Here is a 12837-nt window from a genome sequence, read left to right as displayed (position 1 = left end):
TTCTCTTTGGAATTTTTTTTGAAGTCTTTAGCTACACAGGTAATTGTTCTACTCACATCAGAGAATCAAATTTATACACCTGTGTAGGTATTTTCTGGTCTGAAAAGTGAGTATCTTTGCAAAGGTATGTGGGAAAATTAGTGAAAATGGCGTCATTGCTAATATAAAAATGACAAATTTAAATATATAATTTCTGTATATTAGGAAAATGTACCTTCCAATTTTTAACTTAAGTATTGGAGCTGAAATATTCTTGGGAATGTCAACAGTTTCTTAGCCGTTAAGTTCTAGCAAAATGGAACATAAAGTTTGAAAACTTGATTTTAAAGCATCCATCACAAAATCTTAAGATCAAAATCTTAATCCTTGCACTCACCAGAACCCAGGAGATAATGGGCCTGCTAGGAAGCCCTTGCTTCTACTTCTGCTGTACATCTACTATTTATATAATTTCTAATAAAAGGATAACAAAACATTTTTACCACCTGATGAAAACTTGTGAAAATCATAGAATCATAGAATCATTTAGGTTGGAAAAGACCTTTAAGATCATCAAGTCCAACCATCAACCATGCCCACTAAACCATGTCCTGAAGTGCCTTGTCTACGTGCTTTTTAAATACCCCCAGGGACGGTGACTCAACCACTTCCCTGGGCAGCCTGTTCCAATGCCTGACAGCCCTTTCGGTGAAGAAATTTTTCCTAATATCCAACCTAAACCTCCCCTGGTGCAACTTGAGGCCATTTCCTCTCGTCCTATCTCCAGCCACCTGGCAGAAGAGACTGACCCCCACCTGGCTACAACCCCCTTTCAGGCAGTTGTAGTGAGCGATCAGGTCTCCCCTCAGCCTCCTTCTCTCCAGACTAAACCACCCCAGTTCCCTCAGCCGCTCCTCACAAGACTTGTGCTCCAGGCCCCTCACCAGCTTCGTTGCCCTTCTCTGGACACGCTCCAGCACCTCCGTGTCTTTCCTGTCGCGAGGGGCCCAAAACTGAACACGGCACTCGAGGTGCGGCCTCACCAGTGCCCAGTACAGGGGGACGATCCCTGCCCTGCTCCTGCTGGCCACGCTGTTTCTGATACAGGCCAGGAAAAATCATTCCATCCACCAGTGATATGAAATTACATTTCCATACAGAGTCATAAAAAATTTTTCAAAGTAACATATGTTAGTGGAGAAGTTTAGAATGGAAAAAAAGAACAATAAATTGAATAAAGGCTAGGAAAAAAAATTACATAGGCTAAACACAATTTACATGCTCTGGAACTGTATAAAGAAGGTAAAACTAAGATTGGCATACAGAAAAAAAAAAACCCTTCCAGAATAACTATGGTGGGAGCATTCCATGCAAACCCTTCTGACACAGCTTCAAAGTTTTTTCTCCTAGAATACTTAAAATTCTGTGGTTCACCAAGCAAATGAAATTATAACATCAAACCCACTTTCATTTTAAAAAATAATCTAATTCAAAAGAGGAACTTCCACTGAATTCTGTGGGAGGACTTATGCAAGTGTGGTAAGCAGGAACTGAAGGCTTCCAACTGCTGCCACTTCCTCAGAATTTCCTTGGAGCCTTCATTGTAGTGACAAAGAAAGAGAGATAAATTATGAAGTGTACATAATGTGTTACTTTTCCCTCTAAAAAAACAATGAGTGCTTTCGGTATGATAATATTAAACTGGTTAAATAGTGGTACTAGGTTGGATTTATGAAACACACCCTTGTGCAACAAAATTCTCTAAGTTCTACTCTTTTTCCTGATATTATTTTTCTTTACTTTTAAATAAAAGACTTTTGCCCCAAATGCACACCTGCCACTCCTGCAGAGCTAGAAGACTGAAAAGCCACAGAATCACTTTGGTTAGCAGTTTAAAAATATTTTTTTTCTCATTCTCAGTATTCCTTTTGAGATTTTCTGCAATGTGTGATTGGCTCTAAGTTTCACAGCAGACTACGAGCTTTTAAATTTTGTGTCTGGTAGAAATAAAAAGCATTGGTTTCTACTTCTGGTACTGAAAGATTTTGGGTACTTGTACACATGAAAGTAACTTCTCTCTGATTAAATGCAATTTAGGAACATTAATATTTTCCCTGATATTCAAAAGCAGAAACTGTTTCAATTATAAGGACATAGTCTGAGAAAGACTACAGAATTTATTTTGAGGCAGCAGCATCCTGAATGTATTTGGTATGATTTTGAGCATTTTAAATTGGCAGTCCCTCCACCTAATTTGGTGGGGTTTATTTTGCACTGTTTAAATACAGAGCAACATCAAAATGTCCCTAGAATTATCCATTATTTGAATGCATGTAACTGAATTAGGCATAAAGGAACTATATTTTTGTTAAATCAGTACATTTTCTTTGATAAAAACAATGGTAGAAGCAGATTCACTGGGATACAGAGAATGAAATTAAGGAGCATAATACAGCTATCGATTATGCCCGCTGTGGTGCTCTCCCTCGGTACACAAAGGCGGCATCCACATCCTCTCTTCCTTTCACAGCATCATTTCAGCTGCACCTAAACTCTCAGTACATAATCCTGAGGCAGTCTGCATGCTTCATCCCACGTTGCCTAAAATACTTAGAGCACTGTCTACCCAAAGTACTCAGCCACACTTGCAAAACATATGAAGTATGTGCAGATTACCTGCCTTATCATACCAGTTCTCAGAAGCAAACATATAAAATGTGACAATTTCTAGGTTTCCCAAAACAATTTGAAAATTTACAAGCAGCAAAGAAGAAATTCCGCAGTCCACACAGATTTATATCATAGTGTGAAAGCTCAAGGTAACACTCATTTCTGATTCTCAACACTACACTAAGGAGCCCATTAATTCCAAGTACAGGCTAGCTCTCACCTGACAATTGCAGAAACATAAAGACAAAAGGCAAAGACATCTAAAAAATACCCAGGTTTAATATGCTTTTCAATGCAGTTTCATTTTAAATGATTGTGAACAAAAGCGTGGAACTCCTGCTACTAACTAAAGCTTAGGTTGTAACTGCCTTGTGTAGCTGGATGGAAACAAAAGGAGAGAATATAATGTTCATCTTTGTGTAATTTCTGTATAAAATGCAATGGAGAAGCAAGTATCTTATATTTATTTGTAATTATGGGAAAGCATAGATAGTGAAAGAGTTGGAATTTGATTTTCAGTTAGAAATTCTGCACAGTTGATGTTTACAAAGATAAGCCATTTCTCTATATGTAAAATAGTTGAGTTGTAAACTAGGCAAACAGCATCCTGCATTGCAAATTCTGTTTCAAAGCTACTCCATCACCGTCCCTCCTCAGCTTTGTAAATTTGCTACTTTCAGATGAAAGCCTTTTCCAACAAGTAGTGACAGAAACAAATTTGGCTCTGGTTGTAGTACAGTATACTTATCCAGGTTTTCAGAAAAGACCACTTCCTCCTGAGAATAGCAGAGAAACTTTCATGTTGGATTTTTTTCTTTCTTTCTTTTTTTTTTTTTTTTAACAGACATGCTTACTCAGGGCTTATGGCTAGATAGCAAGCTTTACTTTAACTTTGGCTGAAAGCCAACAACTTTGCAGTGATGAGGCAAACAAAATCATTAAATGCCAAATACATTCAAAGTACTTCCAGTGACCTTCCTTGAATTCTTACTGAAGGACAAATAACTCCTCTTGAAATTGAAATAACTAACAAGTATAAAACTCTTCAACATAAAGAACTGCCGCATCACAACTTATCCATGATTATTAGCAAATTCTGCAGCCATGTAGCTTAAGCAGCTGCAGCAACAGCCCAACTATAACATACAAGAAATTGAGACAGCATTTTGAAATGCAGTAAACATAAATGTTCAATTTGGGGCTACAATGTTTTACATCTAAAGAAAGTGTTATACAGATAATAATAAAAGGCATAATTAAATAATGCCATGAAGCTTATACTCCTTTTAACCCTGGCTTATAAATATCTACATAGTGCAGGTACATTCACATATATTAACTTTTGTTATTTTTATAATAATCTGGAAGTAATCAAAACAATTTATATTAAATCAACGACATTCCTTTGTGTAGACAAACTCTAAGAAGCTGCAGTGAACTGAGAACGCTCCTAATGCTTTTGTCTTTGTGAAGTAAATCTATCACATAGACTGCACAAACATTTTTCTAGCTCTTCCTGGGTTCAGGAAGAAATCACCTCGCTTTCCAGGCTTTCCATTTGGATAGAAATTACAAGCTGAAATATATAACAAAATATTCAACTGGCAGAGAAGCTTATTTTTCTTGCTGACTAGTGAAAAGCATACTGTCTCAGAAGTTCATGCCATATACTGAGGAATGAAATATGCAGGCAAGAAGTGACATTTTTATGTAGTATTAACAAGCATATGTCCAAGTCTGCAAGTATACTCTCCAGGGACCACAAAAGAATCATCTGAAGTGTGAAATCACAGTAAATACTCTGAAATATGGCAAATCTGCAGAACTTAAGATACTTCTGCAAATCAAAAAAATCTTTGGAACAAAGATCACAATTATAATAAAAAGTGAGTCTCAACCCAACTATGGAGAAGCTGTTTCTCTGTAATAAATTGTTCAAAACTTCTTCAACATTTGTATTTTAGAGCTGTAACACTTGTTATTGGAGTCATATGCTTACTATGTTCTTTCTTGTCAGGAAGCAGCATTTTCAGTTGTAAGTTATGTTTTGCTCAATGAGTCATAAATTAAAGAACTTTCCAGAGGAACACAAAGAACGATGGTTCAAATTTTATAATGCATCATGCATTAGAATACCAAAAGGCTTCTACTGCATTTTAATGACTCATTTTGCTGCTGAATAGGAAATGCCAGCTGATGTACACTAAAGTTAATAAGGACCTGAAGGAGCTAAACTGATACTTAGCTTCAAGTATCATTGGTACTCACTGTAAAGAATTGTGCCATTTAGAGCAGTTGTTTTCACTGTCAAGTACAGAGTCGTCAGATTGCTTGTTTCCTGCCCAGATGCAGTCCTGGTCTCAGATACAGATGTCACAGAAGGTAGCTCCAAATAAGAATTTCCAGTGAAGGATGGGAAAAAAAGTGCTGTGTCTGAAATGAATAACCAAAAGCTAATTTTATTAATTTATTACAAAATAAATAATAAAATACAATATAATCAGCAAAGCACATTTAAAAATATCCATTCTTCTGAATACCTGTGAATAGTGTAATCAACTGTATTATTCGCAGAGCATCCATATAAATTTATTTAATTTCAAACATTCAAGTTAAATATGCAGAAAATGAAAATGTTCTAGCATCTGCATATTGCCAGAAGAGAAAAGACCATTATAGGAGGGACTACTGCTACAAGATGCAATAAAGTTCAAAACATTGTCACAAATTTTCATCTCTACAGATGTGTCCATGCAGAACTTTTGTCCTACGACATCCCTGTGAAGTACTTTTGCTTTATAGTTGTAGATAAGAAACACAGGTTTTCTTCATTTTGAGGATACTGAAATGCTTTTGAAATTGTTTTTTGAAATGGTTTGAAATTATGATGATGATGCCATTGGGCAGTATATACATTTTTCCATTACACTACTCCTGTCTTGAAAATAAATAATCGCAAGAGAAGATTTTTAGCTATGAAGGCTTAAGATTTGCAACATTTATTGCATTAATTACCTCTGCCATTATGTTTTTGGGTTTTTTTCCCCTGTAGCTGTGATAATAATACCACTGAAGCAAGAAAAAATAGAGTAAAACTAATTGAGGTTAGGCAGAATGTTTTCCTGATGCCTTAAGCATCCTAGTTAAGCAAAGCTCCTTGAAGATTGTCCAAATTCATCACCAGCAATATGAATAAGGAATGAGCAACAAGAAAAGCAGTCTGAATTTGGGTAATACATTTGTAAAGAAATTTTTAATTTAATGAACTAAAAGTATACAATGGATTTGTGACTGATGATTACACATAGGCATGACTAGTATGTGGATATTATTCTTCAAAATTTTTATTCACTTTATTTTTTATTTGCTTGTGAAATCTGCCCATAGTTTATTCTCTGCCATTTTTATTGGACTTAAGAAGAAAGAACAAAATTAAGCCCCTGTTAACAAACAAGCATGTGTTGAAGGGCATTCATTAAAAAAACCCCACAAGCTGACAGCAAAAGAAAGGCAGGATGGAAAGCAAGAAGTAGCTGTATTTCTAAATGGTGGGTCTGGAAAAATCAGGATTGCTGGAGAAAGCGAAAAAACTATGGGATGAAGAAATTCCCTTGTAGGGTGAGGTAAAGGTCAAAGGCATTGCAAATAATAAAAAGTCAGAAGCAGACCTACACAATGAGAATGCCATTTGTCTAATTAAAATTCATACTTTCAAGGGAAACAGTACTAGCAGATCTAGCTAGTCCAGTGCAGGGCCACAAACATGATTAAGGGACTGGAGCCTCTTTCATCCGAGGAAATGCTGAGAGAGCCGGGACTCCTGAGACTGGAGGAGAGCAGGCTCGGGTGGATCTTACCAATGTCTATAAATACCCGACTGGAGGGGATGGAGAAGAGGGAGCCAAACTTTTCCCAGCAGTGCCCCCCGACAGGCAATGGGCACAAGTCAAAACCCAGGAAATTTCACCTGAACACAGGAAAACACTTTTTCACTGTGAGGGTGGTCAAACACTGCTAGAGGTTACCCAGAGAGGTTTGTCGAGTCTCAATCCTTGGAGATTTTCAAAACCTGACTGGACACGGTTGTGAGAAACCTGCTATAGGTGAGCGTGCTCTGCTTGAGCAGGTGGTTGGACTTAGCTGATCTCAAAAGGTCCCTTCCAACCTCAACAATTTGGTGATTCTGTGATCTTTCACAGAGATGCTCTGTGCAGACAACACTAATTCTTATTCTTCAAATGCAGTGCCTTCAGAAACCTCAGTGTCGTACAGTACTCACAATATAGTGGTACATCTTGCAGCTAAAGCTATTAAGAAGTCCTTTATTAGGCAGTTTTCAGAAACTACTCAATGCTGACATTAACTGTCCACAGTTTAGTTTCTACATTAACAATAATATTTTGTGAAGTTTCTTTCAGCTAGCTGAAGGGGAGAGGGAGGAGAGAGAGAAGGGGAAGGGAGCATGGGATGCCCAGGCAATCTTTAAAGGACAGATAACCTCATCAGTCCTTTAGCTGGGATAGTCACTTCTGAATCATTTTTCACACCTGGTGTTTTATCCTTAACAAAATTCATACATACAACTGCAGACCCAGCATTTGAAATTAATTCAGTAATAGCAGCCAACACTTTGATAACAGGGAATAGTTTGATGCAATGGAAACAGTTGTTTGCAGCAAACTGCAGCCTCACACAGCGTTACTCTTCCTAAAGCTTATCAAGATCAACCTAATGACACTCATAGTATTTTTGGAAGAACTTAGTACTAACCTTTGAGAGATTTCATAAAGATACGACTGTTAGGAGATCTCTGATAGTGGAATATTATCAAAATTGCAAGAAATTCATAAACAAAAGAAATACCATCATTCTAAGTGAAAATCTTGTCAAGTTGCTATATTATACAGATTAACTGTAGATCCATTCCACATGGCTATGTTAAACAGTAATACAAAATTCCCCGACATGGGATTCTGAAAAAGATTACTTTCTATGGACCATGAGAAATCATTAAGTGTCTCAAAGATGTTAATGCTTTCAATTTGTACATATAATTGGTAATGGCAGACAGTGAAAAGACATCTGTTTAGCATGCATACATAGTACACAGAGATGGTTACTGTAACTCTTTCTAAAAATTAACAAAATAGTAGCCTTGAAACCAATACTTTGAGTTCCAAGTGAAAAAACTTGGAATAAAAAGTAATGTTTAGGAAAAAAACAAAGTAGAAAATGCATGTATCTAGAAGCAGAACCTATACTAAGATAGAACCATCGTTCTGAAAAATCAGTTGTTGCTCCTTGACGTAGTTGATTGAGTCTGTGTATTAAGAATCTAAAATCTTTAGGTTTGTGATGAAATACACAGGTAGAATACTACAGGCAAAGCTGCTTATCTGCAATCTCTTTTTCTACTTCCCTCCTACTAAACTCTGCATTAGCAGGTATTAAAGCCCCATGCAGCACTGAGCACGGCTGCACACTGCTAGGTTCCATGAATCAGAGCCAAAGAGGGCATATGCTGAATTACAATAAGCTAATAACAGAAATACTAGCAATGCCATCTACAACGTGCATATAAGACTCCACCGCAGTGTGAGAATATTTTACGCTGTTTTCAAGTAACATTTGCATATCTTCATATTTGAGGATGGTTGCTGGCAGTCAGTAATTCTGTACTTCATTTATTTCACCACACAGGCTGACAGAGGAGATGGTGACGTCATTCTCTCCTGGGGCCGCTAACACTGTCGGCTCCGTCCGTGACCCCCCGGGACTGTTCCACTGGGGCAGTGGTCTCCCGAGTGGAGCGCAGGCACCCCAGGAGGTAAGCAAGACAATTCACGGGGGTGGACGAAAAATACTAGAACTGAAGTAGTACATACATGTAATTTATAAATAAATACATATACATACATTGCCAGGGTGTCCTCAAAAATTTTTTACTGATTGGACGGGGCTCTGAGCAAGCCGATCTGGTTGAAGATGTCCCTGTTCATAGCAGGGGGGTCAGACTAGATGACCTTTAAAGGTCCCTTCCAACCCAAACCACTCTATGATTCCATGATTCTATATTGCTAAGAATTATACTTTAATGGTTTAACTGAAGGCTCAAATTTGCTACTGAAATAAATAGGTTATCTGGGATATTATTGACTACAATTTTCGTTACACACAGTATAATAAGAAAATGTCAAGAAAACTTTAACATGATTGTATTATGATCTTATTTGACTTAGAAAATAAACAGCAGTAAGGGGAAGAATACAGTTTCCCACTGCTAGTAAATTGGAATCAGTCTGTTTCCACTCCTATCTCTAATTTTCCATTTGCATTGTTTGCTTTTTGTGACAAGTTTGGCTTAGTACTGAATTCAATTAAATTCTACTGAATTCTATTAAAAATAGACCTTTTAATCTTGAAGATAGCAAGACCCATCAACTGCACCAGCCATCACCAAAAAAATTCAAATGATAAATAAGTAACACTTTTAAAAGTAAGGATGAATATCACAAAAAAAACCCCAAACAACCAAAAAACCCACACCACCACCAAACCCTAGAAAGGGAACCAATGCATTCATCTTCTGGTAGGAGAGATCCGACTAAATATCTGACCAAGCTGTCTACAATCTACAGGGTAGATAACTGCATTGAAAGTCCTTGGTGCTCTTTAATAATGAAGAGAAATGGGTAATCCTAGGATGTCATTCTCCTCACCTTATAATAAATGTCTAAAAAGGCCAGATGAATCATGACCTGAACCCACCCATTTCTCTCCACTTGCTATTAAAAGACTTGAGGGTCACTACCTTAGTGGTAGACATTTATACCATCAATATCTGAAGTTAGATGAACAATTGTCTCTTGATGTCTGTGCATCAGAACCAAATGGCCTGCTGGAGGATTTTCTTTAAGCAAAAACAAGTTAATACAGGAGGTCCGAGTTGAAATGTTAGATGTGTGAACTGAACAGGGTATCAGAACAGTTAGTCACGGGCTTAAACTCTGAATTTCCTATTTCTATTTTTCAATTACAGTGGTAAAAATCCTATGACAGAGATCTGAAACTTATGGACAGATTCTGTGCTTGTTCTTCTTTTCCATCACTCAAAGAATATAGTAGAAGCACAGATGATAACAACTTTGCCAACCAGCGCAGCAAACCTTTTCCATATTACCAAGAACGGAAGTGTTCCCAGTAGGCAAAAAGTCAGTTTAGCAGCAATATCAAGGGACTGATGAATATGTGACTTGCTCTATCCATCTCATGCTCACAAAGTATCCCAGGGAACCAAATTTAACAACCTGAGAGTAATGCATTCTTTTATCTCATGTTCATGGTGGAAAGAAAATCAAAGTGAAATAAATATGATTCAGAAAATTCCTAGGGATTATGTCTGGTACGTACAAAATCTGACTTGGGTATTTCATAAAGCATCACACACACCTACAATAGTACAGAAATACAATAACCATTTCCTCAATGACTGTAACTTTAGAAATCTATGAAATAATTGATTAGGTGAGTTCAGCTGTTTCCAGGCAATAAAATATGAAACAAAATAAATCTCGCCCTTGCTGCTTTCATTCATTTGTTTCAATGCACAAAAGCCTTCTGCTTGCTTTAACTGAGCTCCTACATTACGAGGCAAGCAATCCTTATGGAATAAAATGCACAAGTTTTTCTTTATCAGGCCAGCCTGGTGCCTCGTTTATAATGCTCTCTGCTGTCAACTGGGAGATCTGAATTCAGATCACTGACTTAATTTCTTACTTTGCAAATTGCTAGGGGCTTCGAATGGCAGAAAGACAGTATATTTAATTGTGAAGACTCAGAGGCAGCACTGAGAGACAATGGGTCAAATAAGCAATCCTTAAGAGCAGAACATCATTTCGTTTTCATTGAAGGAAACTGCCATACAAGTGGAGCAGTATTAGATGAAGAGAGTTTAAAAATTTCTGGGAAAATAAAGCAAATGATGCCACTAAAAGTCTCTTCTCAATTTGCCAAGCAGCCTGGTAATATGCCTCTGCAAAGGTACAATGAAACACAGAACAGAAGCAGGGATGATCAAAAGGATGGTATGGCTTCCAGAGTAAGAAACAGATCAGGCCTATTCAACATGGGTAAAATATGCAGAGGAAAATGTGAATAAGAAATGGCCACCCCGTGTCTTGTAACACAAAACCTAAGGGTGCTCAATGATACTGTGAAGTCACAGGCTTGAAAAACAAAAGGAAATTATTAATAACTTTTCACAGAACACATATTTGGTTTGGGTAATTTATTGCCACAAGACATTATGTGGGTCAAAAGTATTTAAAAAAAAAAAAACACCCTATGAAAAAATAAGAAAAATACAGGAAAACCAGTCCACCAGTACAGTGGAACGACAGCTCAGGAAATCCTAATCTCACTGACTGGTGCAAGCTGAATTAATGTACTTTGGGAAAAATCACAGTTGCTCTGTTTTTTATATCCCTTTCAAAGTGTTTGTGACTAGTTTTGCTCAGAGATTGAGCTAGATGACCTCCTGGCCTGATACAGCCAGTAATTTTTATGTGAATTGTTCTGCTTTCCATATCACTGCTGAAATTGCATGACGGAAGATAAGAAACACGCACACCATTTAACATAAAGGAAATTAATGATTCCATAGTTATCTGAAACATATAGCAATTGTCATTACCTAGGGCCCAGAGATCAAGTTACTTTCCTCTTTTGGCAGCTGCAGTGTAATAAGTAGATCAACCCAATGTAATTATGTTATTAGTTTCATTTCAGGAAAAATATTTGATATGTTGATAGTTTTAGCATTCCCTCAATACTGAGAAGTTGATGAGATAGCTGCATGTCTGATAAAACAAAATCATAGTAAAGCAGTTTGATGTTCATTTGCTTTGGGTAACAGGGAGCCACAAGAAGAAGAAATTATTTTCATATTCCTGGTTTGTAGCCCTCATTATTCGTCTTCCGACCTCACATTTTAGGAGGAAAGAATCACTTTTTTTTGCCTAGACCCTCAGTTGCTGTACATCAGCAAATTCATAACTGCATCAGTTTACAACAGATGAGAATTCAATATTTCCAGCCAACTCCTGTGCATCTGTAAAAGGAATAAAATGACCTGTCTCACAGACTAAGATGAAGCTTATTCAGTTAATGGCCATGAAGCATGCTAAACTGTCCAGCTGAGAGATGCTGTAGAATTACTAAATTCTGTTACTTTTTATGGATATTACATAGACATGTAAAGCAAGATCAGATGTGTAAGTGGAACAGACTGACATGAGACAGGAAAAAGGAAAATTATTCATTCATACCAAGTTCAAGGTTTTGTGAAAACAGGTATGACAGTAGTACCTCAACAGAAGGTATACAAAATAGTCAAGAAGTTGGGTGTTGAAAAAATTCCAAACAATCTAGTTATTGTTAGTCCAAATCCACAAACAAAATTAGCCTCTTACTACCTGTTTTTAGTAGTTTTGAGAACAACCCAGTCATTTATCTTTTTCTGTTAGACTAGTTTCATCTCCAAAATTTATTATTTTGCTCCTAAGTGCATTGGATTTTGAAGCGAAAAGAATGTTCCTAATTGATACTAGTCCCTAATCAGATGTATTTTACCACCTGCATTCAAAATGATGCATAAGTGCTTAACTCTTTTCCTGAATTTGACATAGAGGAAATTGGGAAGCTATTATCTAATATTTTCTTCAAGCTCAACATATTTGACAGGAAATATGATCTTCCTGCAAAAACACTAGAGTTTTCTCTATTTTTTAAAAAAGCCCTATCTAGGAGGGAAATGAAGGTCCTTTATATCTTCGTTTATATTTTTCAATTTCTCCCAATTATAGGAAAAACTCTAAGGTAGACTTTGAATATCAAACCATAATTTACACTGGAGTTGTCATAATGCACTACTACATTTGATGTTGAAAAGCTGGTTGCTTTTAAGGTCACTGTGACACATATTATGGCAAATTTTAATGAAGCAAGGACTTGTAAAAATCTTCTGAAGTTCACTCATTAATATATTTGTTCTGAAAAGTATCACAGAAGGTCTATTTGAACACTAGCTTTCACATTTTTGATTCAAGTCTAATGAACTGGTAAAAGGAGTGAATGAAATAAAGTATTGGTTTTTTGGGGAAAAAGGCAGCTGTCGGAATACGTTTGGAA

General features: G+C 36.8%; 1 protein-coding gene across 2 annotated transcripts in view; it reads right to left on the bottom strand.

Moving 5' to 3' along the window:
• The window catches only part of EYS (eyes shut homolog), a 1018924-nt gene that overhangs the window by 164688 nt on the left and 841399 nt on the right, over window positions 1-12837 (bottom strand). For both annotated transcript variants that reach the window (XM_030007184.2, XM_030007189.2), the window contains one exon: window positions 4918-5082. In XM_030007184.2, coding sequence (XP_029863044.1) covers window positions 4918-5082 — 165 coding nt within the window. The remainder of the gene's footprint in view (window positions 1-4917; window positions 5083-12837) is intronic.

Source organism: Aquila chrysaetos, chromosome 2 (genome assembly GCF_900496995.4).
Source record: "Aquila chrysaetos chrysaetos chromosome 2, bAquChr1.4, whole genome shotgun sequence".
Taxonomy (NCBI): Eukaryota; Metazoa; Chordata; class Aves; order Accipitriformes; family Accipitridae; genus Aquila; species Aquila chrysaetos.
This window is presented reverse-complemented; position numbering and strand designations above follow the sequence as displayed.